General features: G+C 42.5%; 1 protein-coding gene and 1 long non-coding RNA gene across 4 annotated transcripts in view; one reads left to right on the top strand and one right to left on the bottom strand.

Moving 5' to 3' along the window:
- thsd7aa (thrombospondin, type I, domain containing 7Aa) overlaps positions 1 to 18,363 on the bottom strand; it is a 132,289-nt gene that overhangs the window by 16,322 nt on the left and 97,604 nt on the right. The window contains exons 24-26 of the mRNA XM_008421220.3: positions 18,202 to 18,297; positions 14,346 to 14,428; positions 7,440 to 7,653 (exon numbers count right to left, since the gene is read on the bottom strand). Coding sequence (XP_008419442.1) covers positions 7,440 to 7,653; positions 14,346 to 14,428; positions 18,202 to 18,297 — 393 coding nt within the window. The remainder of the gene's footprint in view (positions 1 to 7,439; positions 7,654 to 14,345; positions 14,429 to 18,201; positions 18,298 to 18,363) is intronic.
- LOC145553569 (uncharacterized) lies at positions 10,940 to 14,186 on the top strand. 3 transcript variants are annotated; one of them, XR_014089598.1, is made up of 5 exons: positions 10,940 to 11,878; positions 12,062 to 12,147; positions 12,245 to 12,328; positions 12,465 to 12,693; positions 13,109 to 14,186. It is a non-coding gene; the product is annotated as an uncharacterized LOC145553569 (long non-coding RNA). The 3 variants fall into 3 exon arrangements; XR_014089597.1 differs by having other exon boundaries at positions 10,940 to 12,147; positions 12,465 to 12,535; positions 12,641 to 12,693; XR_014089596.1 differs by having other exon boundaries at positions 10,940 to 12,147.

The raw sequence follows: 18,363 nt of genomic DNA, 5'->3' as shown, positions 1-18,363 counted from the left end.
GATTTGGAAAGGGAAGATGTCGCCAGAGGCAATCAGTCATACGGGGGGTACGCCGACCTGCCAACAACGACTCCCATGGATCTTTAATACAGTGTACCTGACCCTAGGAGGGAAGGAAATACGGATTTGATGGGGGCCCCATTATCTGGAACCTCTACAAGGTCAGTACTGTGAGATATCAGTGAGTGACATGGTCATTTGGACTACATCACCAGGTATGACCAGAGCAGTAGTGAAAATGGAGGCAGACCCAGATGATTACATTTTCAATAACATCAGACTCCCACTGAGATTGGATTGGACAGAGTCTACCCCAACCCACCACACCAGAGGATCTTTGCTCCACCACCCTGGGGGTATCGCACACGACTGACACTACATGGACAGTCGTTGTGTACGTACATTACAGTACCGTCGCCTATAGGCTACACGTATGAGGCCTGGCAAGATCAAGCACTAAGAGAGGGTTCGGCCCAAAGCCCATTTCCTCGACCGGATTGCTGGAGGGTATTCCTCTGGAAATGGGTGTGGAGGGGGTTGGAACCTAAGTTGCCCTACCCTTCTCCAGTATATAGTTCGCTACTACGAGGACGAGCCATCAGACGTGCTGCTGCAACCACGGTTCCTCAGTGGCACCCCAAAGTCTTGGCAAAGATCGGCGCCAGACCAAATGCAGCAGATCCCAGAACACCATTGACCTACGCTTTAAGAAACCCAATATGGAAGAAACCCGCTTAAGGCGTGTGGTAACAAGAGCGAATTCGCTGGATGATCCTACAGAGTCGGACGACACCACAGACGACGAACCGGACACCCCTGAACGACCCTTGCTACGGAAAACGACTACGAGAAAGGACATGTCGCTTTGCACCAAAGCCCTGCTTACGCTTTTCGCTTTACTATCTGCTACTACTATTCTCATCACCATCCTATACTTCGTAGGAGTAGGGCCATGGCATCTCACGCATTCAAGAGTTTTCTATGGTCGCTCCAAGTACTTTACCTTCAATTGTTGGAATACCACTACCACCTCTATTTTTGTGCCATGGGACAACGAGTCCTCTGTTCAGAACCATAGTCGATCATTCGAGAAAAAGAATGGAAAGAAGTATGTGGAAAGCAGAGCCTACAAGTTGAATGATTCCACGGTTGATGACATCCTAAACCGCACCTGGGAAATCTACAGTTACAGTCCCCTCAAAGATGGAGTAATCTGCTGGATACGGATCATGCATCAGAAAGAGCGACAGACGGCCCGATGCAACTGGATCCATCCAGACCACGGCATGCCAGAGTGGCATTGTAACAAGGCCTGCTGACCCCTATCGCTGTCGCCATCCCAAGGATACTGGGACACCAAGGTGATTTATTCAGCCCCACTTAGGTCCTCAGGCTGCAGGACTTGGCTCCCACGAGGGGAGTTCTGGGGAGATTATCACCTAAATTGCGAAGAAGAAGAAATTGACCCGGCGACCCTGTATCAAAACCGAACTACTGATAATAGCACTCGGATACAACCGACAGGGCGGCCCGGACAACCCGTCTGGCAAAACATTACAGCCTTCTTGATTAGACAAGGACCCAGACAGTTCATGTATCAGACCGCGCAACAAGAATGTTATAGAAATCAGTTTACTATCCTAAATGCATGCCTGTGGAACAAATATGTCAGTTGCACAGGACAAAATTACATAGTTTTGGCTCTGAAAGAAGATTGGTCATTTTCATGGGTCCGCGCAAGTGCGGTGCAAACGGAAATTGAGATTTGGCTGAATGACTAATTTCCCTGGACTGGCATAGCCAAAGACCAGGTATACTTCATAGGAGATTTCCCAGAGGGAGCCGTTCGCTCCCCTGCTGGGTTGAAAGGACCGTACTTTGCTGACATGCGCACACAACCGCTTCCAACTCCAGATGATCTCCTAAATGCCCCTAAGGACCAGTTTGCACAGATTGATGAGTGTGTAGCCTGACGAATTTTTGATAGCCTTAACGACACCGAATGGGTGAAGACAATGTCCTCCCTGCGATGTGACCTTTGGCAAACCAGCAACACCTTCCACTCTGCATGGAAATATCACTCCCCCAGTCCTGAAACCTTCAAAACGGCGAAGCTCGTCCTCCGTGCCTGGTACGAGGACTATCATCGTGCCTGGGATTGGGAATGGTGGGGACTCCAACAGGAAGAACTGCAAGCTTGGGTTCTGCCTTTCCTCAATGGATCCCACAATTATTGGATTAAATACCAATACATTGCTACTGTCTACTCTAAAGATCGTGTGATTTGGCCAGGTATTTTTTGGAGACCTGACAACCATGTCCTTCCGAGGCCCTGGCCCATGACTTGCAATACTAATAAAACCCAATGCACCATTGGACTAGCAAGAAGACCCTGCCAGACAGTCCGAGGGTGGGAAGACTACTGCAAGGAACACTATGCGGATGAGTATGACACCCATGCATCCGACGTAGTTTGGCGAAAGATTGCAGGACAATGGCGGAGAGCGATTGTGAGGGCCAAAACCTGCACTGATGCAATTTTGGGATACCAGCTCCAAAAGCGCAAAAATATTCTAGATCTCCCTGTTCCTGCCATCCCCGACACTCTTATAGCCATTGCGGAAGATCATGCATTCAGGAAGAGTCTATGTGACGGAGAAGTGGATTCCGGGTTTGACTGGGTAGGCCCTAACCTTCTCTATTCAAACCTCACCTGCAACAGCTACAGGGAGGTGTGGCAGAAATGTGGAACGGGAGAGCAGCAGCATGCTTGTTACTGGTACGAGACCTTGGGTTCTACCCTAACCACCACCGTTTTGGATGTAGTGGAGGAGGTTGGTAACGTGGTTGGTGGAGGTCTCAGTATTATCGAGCATTGGTTGCTAAATGCTCTGAGCATGTTATGGCCATATCTGCTGGGCCTCCTGGGCGTAGCCATTGCCCTGATCCTGGGAATGGTTGTCTTGAAGGCGTGGCTAAAAATGCTTTGCAATCGCAAGAGGAGGGATTATCGGCCCCTCCCCCCAGAGGAGGAGCCTGTTTCAGCATAAAAGAGGGCTGTCGGGTGCCGACGAGCCATTCACCGATCTTCACCACGCAATCAAGACCGGATCTAAACCAGGGAACAACAAAGGACGATATGGCATCTAATTCTTCGACCAATTCCTCCCTTCCCTCTACACTCTTTGCGCCCGTTCAAGTGAGTACCATTGAGCAGCTCGGATTCATCCTGGCCTGGGTTGTCTACTGCCATACCGGGTCCTGGTCCACCGGGCAACTCCTAAGGGTGCTTGTCTCACTCCAAGGGCTCATAAAGATCATCCTGCGCCCCATCTTTTTGAGGCGATGGGATCTCGCCCCCTCCTTTTCGCGTGCTATCTAATGGGTAGGACCCGCATCAACTGGCGACGAGGCGTAGTGGCATGCCTTTGGCTTTCCATCGACACCGCGGCCCTGCTGATGGAATTAATCCTCGGATTAATCCCACGTTACCCGGGCAGCACCACTCAAGATCCACTCAAGATGCTATTGTTGAGGGCTTACTGGTCGTGTCCATCCTCATTTATCTTGCCTACCAAGATCTCTCCATCAAGGGTCAGGGCAAACGTTGTTGGCTTCGTAAATAGGTAATCCTAGCCCTTTGGGCCGCAGGGTGGGGAGTTTTTGCCCAGGGTGGGGAGTTTTCGACGTCGGGTGCCAAACCAGCATTGCAACTCACGTACAGAGTACCCAAACTGAGCTTCTCGGTTTATCTCAGCAAGCATGCCAGACTGATGACATACCCTTCCCATCACTCCAAGAACAAAGTAGCAACGTCAGCTCCTCCGTCGCCTGCATCTGCCAGACGCAGTCCCCTTCGTTTGCTATGGACTTTGAGAACCTGTTGAAGGAACTCGCGGAAAGTTGTAGCTTTCCAGCGGCCCCGCCGCAGGATTTGGCGGACGACGTGCTCTCTCCAACCTCACCGCCTCAGTTGGAGCACCGTGATCCCTTTGGGCCGTCCAGTTCGGCTGCAGATGATAGGCTAGACACCGACATCTGGTCTTCTCCTCCTTCTCACCTGACGGAGTACGAGATTGTGGACACTTGGACGCCATCATCTTCTCCAGTGACTTGCTACGAAAGATACATTCTAACCCTCCATGGTGGTGATGCATTGGACTTTTGGTCGTAGAAAATTGAGTTTTCTGCGAAGCACCGTCCGATCTCACGGAGGGGGTGTCGTGAAACCGGGTATAAGCATGTGAGATCTGTCCAGGTACACGCAGAAAACGGAATAAAGGCCTGAGAAATAACAGTAAAAAAACCTTGTATAATGATTTAATGATGATTATGGTTTGTAACAGGTTTAAAATAATAATACACATGCCAATGAAGGAATGTCTGTAATGTATAATCAAAAATATATGTTGTGTACTTTTAATCAGCTGAATGTTATAATACATTATAGAAAGTAAGGTTTGAACAGCTTGATTGTCGTATAAGGATCACTAATCGTTAAGATTAAAGATAATGAGTGAGGAAGGAACATACTGAAGTAAGAGGTCGACAAAGTAACACATTGATTATGTTTTGTAAGAAAAGAAAGGCTTAGAAGGAGAAACAGTGTGGAGTGAGTCATCACTGAGTGGGGGCGAGGGTGCGGCAGAATCAGAAACAGATGGTCAACGGAAAACAAGGAAAGTACCGGAGATGGTGTAATGAGGTATGAATGAGTCATAAGAGAGTTGAGGAAGGTTGGGACTTTCCACAGACAGTGAGACGCCGTGGGAAGGTTCTAAAGTAACGCAGCCCTGCCCCGTAGACTGCCCTGGGTTGAGAGGGCTTAAAAACTGGAGCACAGGGGAGGAAAGGGGTTCTTCGTCCGCGGCGCAGAAGAGGAGCCAACAAGAGGAAGCAGGCTAAAGACCAGCAGAGGACTACACCCCGGGACCAAGGGAAGCTCAAAGACTTCACGCCGCCAAGAAGGGACGAGTTCCACCAGACACTGACCCTGGTTCCAGATCCGACCAACTCCTCTGCCTCTACCCAAAATTCCACAATTCTCATTGGAATTTTAATAAAATTATATTCTAAAATTCCAATGAGAATTGTGAACAGAGTGTTTAATTGTGTCAGTCTTAATTATTGTTGGTTCTCCTAAATATAGTAAAGTTAACATACATGATTCTAGAGATAGGGTGGCTTTGTGTTTTCCTCTGGTGAGTGTTAAAATAATGACCCTGGGACTTAAATCTAAGTCACTGAACTTAATCTAGCCGTTAACAAGTGCCGTTATTTTAGGAGAGGAGCTACCGTTAACAGGAGTGGTTGTAGGGGTTATGCAGCTGTGAGGGCTACTCAGCTGATTGTTCCTCGGGTCATAACTTCTGGATCGAAGGTAGTCAGAGCTAGACGAGTCCTTTCCGACCCCAGTTTAAACAGATAATTCTCCATAAACTATCTCTAGGGTAAGACCCAAGTTTTGGGGATTTTCCGGACCTGTTAGACAGATAACTGGGCAGTAGTGAGTCCGAAGAGTTGTGAGGCGTAGGCGTGACTTACTATTGGGTAGTAACAAACAATATATATATATATATATATATATATATATATATATATATATATATATATATTTTTTTTTTTTTTTTTTTTTTTTTTTTTTGTTATAGTACCCCCAAGAATTTAAAACTACTTTTCACCCCTGGGTACAACACAAGTGCTACGGCAAGGGGGAGGAGCCAGGACGCCAGGTCAGAGGGGAGTTAACTCCAACTACCTGCCCAGAAACTGGGTATGTAGCCACAGTAATGAATGAACCATCAAAGCTGAACAAGGCAGCAACTGACCTGAGAGAGAGAATCGTGGCCCGATTGAACACCAAGCAACCCCGATGCCAATTACAACGGTTGAGTGAAGTACCATCAGAAAGTCTCATTGAAGATGTGAACGCAGAATTGAGAACTATCCCTACCAACACCATAACAGAAACCAATGAGCTGATATACAACTCAGCATCAGTGATCCTTGAGATGCTTGGCTATAAGAGCAACCATGAGACAAAATACCCACCATGGAAAAGACGGTTAGAGGCTAAAATCAAGATAACTAGGAGGGAAGTGAGCCAACTGTCAGAACTCCAAAGGGGTGCAATGAAAAGATCAGTACCTAAGAAGTACAGCCAGATACCCATACCTGCAGCACTCGAAACTGCCAAACAGTTTGAATGCAAATCAACTGTTAAGCACCGCTTTTTGACTCTTATTCATTTTGTAGCTAATCCTTTTTAATTTCTGTTCACCATAAAGAAGTATGTTTGGAGAAAACGATCTTGTCCATTAAAATATATATTACGTGTGTTAGGAGCACTTTCTTTTTCAACAAAAATTTAAAATATAAACTTATGCCTTGCGCTTGGTGTATTTTTATTTCTGGGTTATTTTTTATAATTTATTAGGGTGGGGCTTAACCAGGCCTGTAATTATAAAGGTCTAGTGTGTCCAATAGGGAGATATCTACCAACCAATCACATGTAAGTAATGAATTGTGATGTCATTGTTTTTTCATCCAATGACTGACAATTCACGTGGGTCTCCTGTTGCTATTCACATGTTAAGTAGAGTCGTTAAACTGTTAACACCCCCCTCCCCCATCCATCCTCCTCCTCTTGTAGGATTCCGCATTCGACAGCATTCGACTGCGCTGCCCCCGCCAACTGTCTATCTGTCGCTGACTAGCTGCATTTGCGTCAGAATACAGGGTCAAAAATCCCACTTTTCGTCCAGTGATTTATAACACTTCATGCACTACAAACTCATCCATACCCACAAGTAAAACCTTGAAAATTAAAGTGAGCATCAAAATGCATCTTGTAATTTCAGTATGAACTCTTGAAACAAATGTTACTGGCATTATTTACAACTGGTCTCCCTTGGAAAATAGTTTTATTAATCACATTGGGATCTTATGCAATAAAAAAGGTTTAATAAAATTAAAAATTTTGGAATTCATAAACAACATGATATTAGACATTCTAGAACTATTCAAAGTTTTAAAAGATGCATTATAGGCAAACACACAAAAAAATACAAACCAACAAACACACCAAGCTCAGAGTAAAATCTTCCATTGCTTATAAGTCTTGTGATTATGAGTCAGCACAAAATATTTCAAAGTATTGTAATGGAGATAATAAACTGTTTCATCAGGAAAATCCACATAAATAAACAAATGAACAAATGACAACACATCACATGCACAACTAAAATTAATGCCTGAAGACATATTTTCCATTTTGTCTCTTTCAAGTCGTTAGTCTGTTTGCTGCATGCTGTACACTAACCTGCTGATCTTCGTGATGCAGACAAGTTTCTTCACTTCAACCCAGGTAACAGAAACATGCTTAAATATTTGCATGGAAATGTACCTGAGGTAGAGAACCAGCCTCCACAGTGTGTTACCTGGACCAAAAGGCTGCAGGAACCAGGTTCTCCCTGCTCTGCCCGGTGCGCTGGCTGCAGGTTGGATGGGGTTGTAGGCTCGGATGGTCTTCACGTCAGCTTTGGTGTCACTTGCAGTTGGGATCTCCAGCACTGGGATGACAGTACACTGATCCAACACACCGTCAGATGTCATCACTTCAGTGTAGCCCTCTTCACAGCCACACACACCTGCCTAAAACAGCAAGCAGCGAAGATTTTACAACAAAACAATGCTTTATCGAGCATTTACAGTCACAAGGGAGCTGAAAGAATCAGCTGTAAACACAAAAAACCCTCCAAAACATTAATAATCCTAAAACACTCAGGTGCTGTTCAGTTGAGGTCAATTGCTTGATGTTTGACAGCATTTACAGTCCACAGTTCGGCCCCATTATTCATAGCAGATAAAGATTCAGAATTATTTTTAATTTAACCAAAGCTTTCATGGAAATCAGAAAGTCATAGCTCAAACAAGCACTTTAAAAAAATCTATGTAGCTATTTATGAACATTATTTTAAAAAAACTGAAAAACTTAATGTTTACTACGTTTACCTTTCTTAATAATCAGTGAGAAATCTATTAGCAATGCAGCAATCAAAGCCTTCTTCTAACTGCTGAGCTTGATATTACATGTTTCTACTGGTATTAGGAAATGTATCTTTGGTAAAGAGTTTCAATTCTTTAAGATTGAAGGAAATTGTGGAATTATTCCTTAGCTCATTTCACTAATTCTCCATCATTTCAGGAGTCTGGTCGAAAACATTATGAGAAGTTAGTTAAATTAAAATATTACATTAAATCCAAATATGCCAGGGCTTTGTGGGCTTATAGCTGTAACTACCATTAACAATACAAACCGATAATGTAGTTTTTCAGTCTTTTAAACATTGATGAAGAATATTTAATAATCATAATGTACATGGCCATGTGTTATATGATCTTTATTTATGAATTTTCTAATGACTTTTTCTGAATGCAAACACTAATGTGACCGCTGTTGTGAGGTAATAGGTTTGGTGTGAAACCTCGTAGCAGTGGCGCAACTACACATTATTCAGGTGGATGCGAAAACATAAATCGGCGCACCCCCCTCCTCCCAAGGAAGGTACGTCAGGGTGAAGGAGCGTAGAAAACATACACTCGTCCCTCCCCCCCCCCGAGGCGACTATACGTGACAGGTAGAACTCGCTACATTTACCTCGTTATGTGGTAAATGCCTTACGCTCAGGCTTTACTGAGCTGGAGTGTATGGGAAAACATCCCCCCGTCTGGAGGAGGTGCTGCCCCCTCCAGACGGGGTTTTGACACCCCATCTGGTGCTGCGCCCCTATGCGTTGCATGCGCTCATACCCACTTTTTGCGCCACTGCCTCCGAGTTCCATAAATCAGAACACTCAAGTAGGCCTGTTGCGATAAACGATAAATCAACTAATCGTACAATAAATTTAACCTATCGACCTCATTTTAATTATCAGCTTTATTGTCTCTTCCGGACTTTTTTTCTTTCTATTGATGACACTGAATGAAAAAAGGCTCACCTCCCACAGGACGAAAAATGGGATTTTCGACAGCTATTGACACCTTGTTCTTGCGTGGGCATGGAGATTGAGGGCTTTCGGCAAGAGGTTTTTGTCAGAGTCGAACACTGCCAAAAATAGTCAAAAAAGCTGTGTGTCCGTGTTCCCCTAACACCCCCCTCCCCTTTAAATGAAGTTGCTGAGAGCCATGCAAATGCAAATAAACAGTTGAGCACCGCCTTTTGACTCTTATTCATTTTGTAGGTAATCCTTATTAATTTCTGTTCACCATAAAGAAGTATGTTTGGAGAAAATATCTTATCCATTAAAATATACACTGCTCAAAAAAATAAAGGGAACACTCAAATAACACATCCTAGATCTGAATGAATGAAATATTCTCATTGAATACTTTGTTCTGTACAAAGTTGAATGTGCTGACAACAAAATCACACAAAAATCATCAATGGAAATCAAATTTATTAACCAATGGAGGCCTGGATTTGGAGCCACACACAAAATTAAAGTGAAAAAACACACTACAGGCTGATCCAACTTTAATGCAATGTCCTTAAAACAAGTCAAAATGAGGCTCAGTATTGTGTGTGGCCTCCACGTGCCTGTATGACCTCCCTACAACTCCTGGGCATGCTCCTGATGAGGTGGCGGATGGTCTCCTGAGGGATCTCCTCCCAGACCTGGACTAAAGCATCCGCCAACTCCTGGACAGTCTGTGGTGCAACGTGACGTTGGTGGATGGAGCGAGACATGATGTCCCAGATGTGCTCAATCGGATTCAGGTCTGGGGAACGGGCGGGCCAGTCCATAGCTTCAATGCCTTCATCTTGCAGGAACTGCTGACACACTCCAGCCACATGAGGTCTAGCATTGTCCTGCATTAGGAGGAACCCAGGGCCAACCGCACCAGCATATGGTCTCACAAGGGGTCTGAGGATCTCATCTCGGTACCTAATGGCAGTCAGGCTACCTCTGGTGAGCACATGGAGGGCTGTGCAGCCCTCCAAAGAAATGCCACCCCACACCATTACTGACCCACTGCCAAACCGGTCATGCTGAAGGATGTTGCAGGCAGCAGACCGCTTCCACGGCGTCTCCAGACTCTGTCACGTCTGTCACATGTGCTCATTGTGAACCTGCTTTCATCTGTGAAGAGCACAAGGCGCCAGTGGCGAATTTGCCAATCTTGGTGTTCTCTGGCAAATGCCAAGCGTCCTGCACGGTGTTGGGCTGTGAGCACAACCCCCATCTGTGGACGTCGGGCCCTCATACCATCCTCATGGAGTCGGTTTCTAACCGTTTGTGCAGACACATGCACATTTGTGGCCTGCTGGAGGTCATTTTGCAGGGCTCTGGCAGTGCTCCTCCTGTTCCTTCTTGCACAAAGGCGGAGGTAGTGGTCCTGCTGCTGGGTTGTTGCCCTCCTACGGCCTCCTCCACATCTCCTGGTGTACTGGCCTGTCTCCTGGTAGCGCCTCCAGCCTCTGGACACTACGCTGACAGACACAGCAAACCTTCTTGCCACAGCTGGCATTGATGTGAAATCCTGGATGAGCTGCACTGCCTGAGCCACTTGTGTGGGTTGTAGAGTCCGTCTCATGCTACCACGAGTGTGAAAGCACCAGCAACATTCAAAACTGACCAAAACATCAGCCAGACAGCATAGGTACTGAGAAGTGGTCTGTGGTCCCCACCTGCAGAACCACTCCTTTATTGAGTGTGTCTGGCTAATTGCCAATAATTTCCATCTGCTGTCTATTCCATTTGCACAACAGCAGGGGAAATTGATTGTCAATCAGTGTTGCTTCCTAAGTGGACAGTTTGATTTCACAGAAGTTTGATTTACTTGGAGTTATATTGTTTGTTTAAGTGTTCCCTTTATTTTTTTGAGCAGTGTATATTTTAATGGATAAGATATTGTTTTCTCCAAACATACTTCTTTATGGTGAACAGAAAGTTACGAGCACTGAAAAACTTAGTTTTGGTTGAATTGATGATATAAAAGAAGAATATGCATGATTACATACAATAGACTTTTGTGAAACGTGATCTTACTTTGACATTCCTCCTATCTGAAGATTGTTCTTGTGATGGGAGGAATTGCACAACTTAATCAAAAATAATAATAAAAACCATGTTCCAGAGTGGTAGATTGTACATAAAGTATTTTTGTGAATAATATTCAAACTAAAGTTAATGTTCACTGATTGCTTTAAAGACCCAGAGTCATGCTATATTGGAGTGGTAGTGGTCATTCCACATCACAATACAGGACTTAAGAAACTACAGATTTTTCAGTATTCAGTTGCTTAACTCTCAAGTTTAAATTGAAGAACAAAATGGTTGAAAGTTTGTGATACCTTCTGATAGAGTATAAACATTTGTATTCTTTTTTTTAAAGTTTTGTTAGTTACGCATTAAATATAACTCATGGATTATGAATCATATTCTGTAAAAACTAAAAAGGAGACAGCTCAAAGTAGAATTGAGTAAATAAACATATATTTAATTGCTAAAAACATTTTAGCAATTAATTATAATAAAAATAAAATATACTGTCACATAACTTTTGAAAAAATAACTTTTAGAATGTATTTTTTTCCGTCAACTTTCATTTAACACTCCAGTCCAGTTGGTGGCAGTAATGCGCTTTCATAGTCTGTCAAGCAGCCGCCATTAAACTCCAGAGGAAGATTTGCACTGGTGGTAACGAGTGCTAACTGCTACACCCAACATGAACGAAAATACCCGTGCGTTGTGTGAAATGGTGGAAAAAGTCCTATTTCACGGAGTTACCTTTTCAGTATCGTTTTGATATTAAGCAATGATCCGGCGGAAAACAACAGATGACACCGCGGAGGTCCAACAAGACCGAACTCACGGTAAGAAAGCTTTTATAAATAACACGTGGAGCGAGGCCAGTTGCTTTGTTTGTTTCTTACAGAAAGCGGTCTGTCATTTTCTTAATGCCGAACAAGTGTAGGGTGAGATTTTGTATTGTAATCTCTATTACATGTGATGTTCTGAACTCTTAAAAATACTCGCATCTTCATTGATTTTTTCAGACCTGAAAAATGGCCAAGCCGTACCAGCCAGACCTCAGACCACGGTGCCGAGGAGCTCTGAGTCCACCAGGAAGAAGAGAAATTCAGTAAGTTATGATTTCACATTTAGTGAATAGTGAACACTCGCACATTTGTAAGGAAAACTGATCTTCCCGTTATTTTATTTATTTTGTTGTAACGCAGTACAGCAAGGCAGAGTGTGTAACGCAGTAAAGATCTACAAAATGGCGGACGGAGGACGGATGTGAGGACGAAGTCATGAAGCCGGTATGTATAATCACTGCCTTGATTCCCGACTGTATAATGGCTGGTTGAGAATAATTTTAACTTATTTACTTATGTATTTTTGAGAAAGTGATATATTTGCTACAAGATTTTATTTATTTTACATTAATTTCCACAGACTCCACAGAATGAGAGTCACTCTTCAGGAACGTTCTGATGTCCGTGATGAGGACAGAGATGCAACTGTGTGTGAGTATCTACTATTTTAGAATGTTGATATTTTATGCTTCAACATTGTTTATGTACATAATGTAATTATGCTATGTATTGACAATGCACAAAAATGTTTTCCAGCTGCATCCAGGACCTACTATCAGTCATCCAGATGTAGCTAAAGAAAGAAGCAGGTCAGATTTATTACTAGAGATGTCACAATTGCATCAAATGCATCAGTTTTGCATGCATGTTTGTATATATGTGTGTATGAATGCAATCAGCAGTGAAAAGAAAAATAACATAACATTTTCTTAAGAAGCTGTAACATTTTGGGACAAGATGGTGTGCAATAATTTTAATGTAGCCTCAATGGTTAATGACAAATCACTTAAGTACTTTTATCAATGTTTTGTTAAATATCATGTTTATTCACATGATATTTAGGAGTTGATACTTTACCACATAGCCATAGTTTTCAATGACAAATGGATTACACCTCCCCATATTTGGTGTTTCTAAACCAAGACACTTAAAATGTCAGTATAGTTTCAACAATATGTTTTCATAAAGATTCTTTATGACTTAATGTCTGTTCTGTGTCAACAGCTGCTGGAGGCGAGAGAGAGCGTCCTGGCAGCAGAGGAGATTTCCTTTTGGGAAGGTGTCACCATTGACCTCATGTCTGATGAAGAGGATGGCGTATCGGGCTGGATTGTGAGACCACCAAGTTTTTGAAGCCAAGAGCTCGACAACCTCTGCTCCAAACTACAAGAGAGACTTAAAGCTAACCCTAAATACAGCATGTTGCGTCATAAGCGCTTGTATGTTGGATCATGCTCAGAAAGAAAGCCGCCACCACACGGCCCAGAAGTAGACAAGCATTTTGTGCTGTAATCTATTATTTATTTATTTATTTTTAACAGAAGTTTTTATTTATTTATAGATGTGTTATTTTATGTGTGGTTTCTTTATTTGTAGATGTGTGTTATATGCATGTATATACATATTTTTTTTCAACAAATTTAAAATATAAACTTATGCCTTGCGCTTGGTGTATTTTTATTTCTGGGTTATTTTTTATTATTTATTAGGGAGGGGCTTAACCAGGCCTGTAATTATAAAGGTCTAGTGTGTCCAATAGGGAGATATCTACCAACCAATCACGTGCAAGTAATGAATTGTGATGTCATTGTTTTTTCATCCAATGACTGACAATTCACGTGGGTCTCCTGTTGCTATTCACATGTTAAGTAGAGTCGTTAAGCTGTTAACACCCCCCCGCCCCCCCACCCGTCCTCCTCCCCTTGTAGGATTCCTCATTCGACTGCGGCCGGCGAAACTTTGCTGCCCCGCCAACTGTCGATATCTGTCGCTGACTAGCTGCATTTGCGTCAGAATACAGCGTCAAAAATCCCACTTTTCGTCCAGTGGAAGATTCTGAGAGTTTAAAGCATCACAGAGCAGTGTGAATAAAGTCAGTAATCAGGCTGAACTAATAACTCTAAGATAGAACAGTCATGATACCTGGAGGATCCAACAGTCTGTGACAAGCTCTCTATAGAGTACTGTAACTGTTCTATTTTTAAATGGCTTGCATATGATACATTCTGGAAATGACAGCATTTGGAGTAAATAAATGAAATGTATACTTATTTTTAGTCAATAAACAAATTATCGTCTTTGGGACTTTGGTTTTGTGTTTTCCTTTATTTTAGGATTTGTCAGCCTTTGCTTTTTATATTCAGTTAATTCTTTGAGATGTTTTTATTCAGCTGTGAATCTTTACTCATTGGTTTATGACAATTACATATAAACAATCTTCATTGTTCTTTCCAACACCCACCTCTGTGCACAAAGACCATGGTTTAGTACAAGGAGGGTCACAAGATCGATCCGCCAATGGCTTGGCTGCTGCCAGACAACCACCTGCAAAGCAGAATGGAAGAGGTCAAACTGGCGTGTTAATTTTAATCAGAAGAGGAAGAATTAAAATCTTTTGACTCGTTTTATTCTCTCTTCTGCCCGGATTCTTTGATGCCGTCATTGTATCAGATGAATCATAAAGACAAGACAAATGTTTTCCCAAGTCCAAACGTAAACATTTATTAGACGAACAACTAATTAAACTGTCAAAACTCAATAAAATCACAAACCAGCATCCAATTCAATATTTACCTCACTCCACAGACATCCACACACCAAGACAAACTTACGAGGAACCAACGCACCGTTCCCCGGAGACAGCATCACGGGTAACCCTGGAGCAATCTGAAGTTAAGGTTCCGGGTCCTATACTTTTAAAGGGAGGGCGTGTTTCCCTTCTCTGCTGTATTCAAATTAGGGGAGTGTCCTTAGCTAGTTCATTTAAATCTAGTTGACGATGTTCCAGTAAAACCCTGTTTTTTAAGATAAAAAAAGTTATTTTCTTTTGAATGAAGACAGATGTTTTTATGACCCTGTCCCAAGAGGAAGCTCTACTCTGTTGGCAGGACCACATTGTTTTACACCAGCTGTTAAATCTTATCAAAGAGGCCAAAAGGTTAAACTCACACACAGAGCCACGACCTCCTATGAATGCCTGCTCAGTCCACAGAGAAACTAGCTGTGTTCTAAATTATAGAGAACTACAAGCTAAGTTATTTTAATTCAACTTAGTGTAATATGTTTCAATAGAACTATCCTACTTAAGAGATTATGCTGATTGAACCACAGAAATAATTTGGAGTGAATTTTCTCATTTAAAACACTATTAATAACACAGGGTTACAAAAATATTTTTTTGAAAATAGTTTATCTTTTGACAACTGATTTATTACAAACATCCACTACTGAATCCAAAAATAACATCCATTTCTATAAATCAAGTCACATTTTTATGCTAAGTTCATTTTTAATTCCGAGTTTTTTGTCTAAATTGATTATTATGGATAATTAAATTTTTTTACATTATCGGTTGATTTTTAGTAATATTTCTCATCCAAATTAGATTTTTAAGATATCAATTGTTTTCTAACACAATTTATTGATGAAATGTTACAAACATCGGTTACTGTAAATGTAGCAGTCCACATTGATTAATTAATTAATGTTATGGACATGTGAAGTGCATATTACCATCATCATTGTTCCAAATTTAGGGCTTGAACTTCCGTTTTGTGGAAACCCGAGAATGCTCAGCGACAGAGATGTCTCTCTTCAGAGTCCAACAGTAATCAGCCATCATGACTGCATCCCAGTGTCCCTGATATCTGGTCTCCATTTCTTTTATGTCCTGATGAAATCTCTCGCCCTGCTCGTCGCTCATTGATCCCAGATTCTCCGGAAACCGATCGATATGTGAGAATAAGTAATGCATTTTGATGCTCATGTTGCATCCAAGGTTTCTGAAAGCAGTCAGCATATTGGTGACAAGTTCTGCGTAGTTGCTGGCCTTGGTATTGCCAAGAAAGTTCTTCATGACCAAAACAAAAGCCTTCCATGCTTCCAGTTCCATTCCATTCATTGATTTTTCGAAATCTGAGTCTCTGATAAGCTGACGGATTTGAGGGCCGTCAAAGATGCCAGCTTTCAACTTCTCTATGGTCAATCCTGGAAAAGTCTGGCACAAGTAAGTGAAGCAGCCACCATTCTTGTCCAGAGCTTTGGTGAACTGTTTGATCAAGCCGAGCTTGATGTGCAGCGGTGGGAAGAGTATCCTGTCTCTGTCCACCAGAGGGTTGTTGATGACGATCTTTACTCTGCAAGGCACCAATTCCTCCCGCACAGGCCAGTTCCTGCTCGTGTAATGCTGATCTCTGTCCCTACTGTCCCACATGCACAGAAAGCATTGATACTTCGTGAACCCGGACTGCTGTCCTAACAAAAAGTTAACCATTTTCAGGTCAACACAAATGAACCACTCATGCTGATCATAACAAATTTTCTCCAGCACATACTTCACACCTTCAGACTTCTCCTTTAGTTTAGTCGAGTTAGCGAGGGGTACAGAGGCAAACAGGTTGCCGTTGTGCAGCAGAACACATTTCAGCGATCGCTTGGAGCTGTCAATAAACAGTCTCCAATCTTTGGGTTCGTATTGTGGCACTCCAAGCGCATGCAGAAGCTGCGCAACATCTGTACAGTATACAAAGTTCTTCTCTTCAGAGAAAAAGCGGAGGTACTCTTGATGCCTGTTTGCGATAGAAGGTGATGCGAGCACCGTCAGAGAGGAGGTTCTTTTCCTTCAATCTGGATGCCAACAGTTCGGCTAAGGATTTTGACAAGCCGAGATCGCGAACTAGATCGTTCAGCTCATTTTGGGGAAAAGGATGTGCAGCATCACTGTCAAAAACCACTTTTTCTTCGTCTTCTTCTTCTTCAACACTGGTGGAATCTTCGTCACTATTATCAGGAAGTTCTCCAAAGACAGGTACTGGAATTTCATCACAATGAGCTACAGGACGACGTGCTGATTGAAGATCAGAATACTTTAGGCTGCTCCGGTTCTTTCTGTTGATCCCAGTAACATCAATGCCACAGAAGTAGCAGTCACTGCAGTGGTTTGTTGGCTCCCTCCAGACCATCGGAATTCCAAATTTCAGACAACTCTTGTTACCCTTTGTCCACTGACGCAGATACTCGGTGCATGCTTTGCATACCATGTGTGGCGCCCAAGCTTTGTCCTGATCTCCAAGTTTCATACCAAAATAAGCATGGTAAGCACGCTTTATGAAACTTGTGACTGGATTCCTGTTAGGCACAAGGGTGTATTCGCCGCAGATGTAACAGAATACGTCAGGTTTATTTTTGCAAGATCTTCTGGCTGAAGCCATTTCGTTTTTATGCAATATAGAGGCTTTTCACTTTACTCTTACTAAAATGCTATGACCGGAAGCGAATTAAGGAAATGACGTTTCGTAATTGATGACATCACCCATTAACTCGTAGTCTGAATAAGTAAGTAATTTCATTTCTAGAACGTGAAATAAATAAAATTTAAATGAAATAAAAAATGCATGTAAACAGAATCGTAAACAAATCAAGATTTGCCTATGGCTCAAAAAGTTGACCTGATGGAGCAAAACGAATGTGATTTTTGGATTCAGCTCATCGAAATACTACCAAGTCAGCTGACTTAGTAGTCAGCTGACTTAAAAAACTTAGACAATTTTTTTTGTGTTGACAAGTGTAATTAAGTGCATCTGGTATGCTGACGGATCAAAAGCTCTGAAAAGGTTTTTATGAAGAATAATAAAAAATATGTGCAGCTACTAAAAAGTTGCAGGACCGCCACCTCTGTTCTACTTCTAGTTAATTTCACTGGAAGTTCCAGAAATAAAGAAACTTTGTTTTGTCTGTACTATGACAGGTTATTGTTGCCTTTTTGAAGTAGAACGTTTAGAAATAGTCTTTTGAGTTGTCAGCCAAGACAGTGCTTTGGTTTAAAAATATACCTGAAAGACCAAGAAATGCACAATGAAGACTGATGACCTTGAAAACCATCATAATGCTCAAGTGCCCTTCAGTGAATAGGTACGTGAGTGCTGCACTCAGAAGTGAGTAGTTGCTCCTACTGTGTGAGTTTTCTCTGGTTCTACAGCGTCCTCCTACTGTTTTTTCTTCACTTGATATCTGGTCATTACAGCTTTATTGGATAATCACTGAGTGTTTATTTGGGACCAATCAGCAGTCTGAATTGACCAGAGCGTACAGCGTATTACCTGTGACATTCAGCCCATCAGAGCGCTGGCACCAGACATGACGAGATGAACCTCTCCATGTTCCAGTCCTCCACTTGTATTCAAAACACTGTCCACCTGATGACACATGGTCTGGTTGAATGGCTACATCTGCATTTTCTTGTATGATATGTTAAATATTTC

Source organism: Poecilia reticulata, chromosome 11, assembly GCF_904066995.2.
Source record: "Poecilia reticulata chromosome 11, P_reticulata-male-v2, whole genome shotgun sequence".
NCBI classification, from domain to species: domain Eukaryota; kingdom Metazoa; phylum Chordata; class Actinopteri; order Cyprinodontiformes; family Poeciliidae; genus Poecilia; species Poecilia reticulata.
The sequence above is the reverse complement of the archived record's forward strand: the minus strand, read 5'-3'. Positions and strand labels throughout refer to the sequence as shown.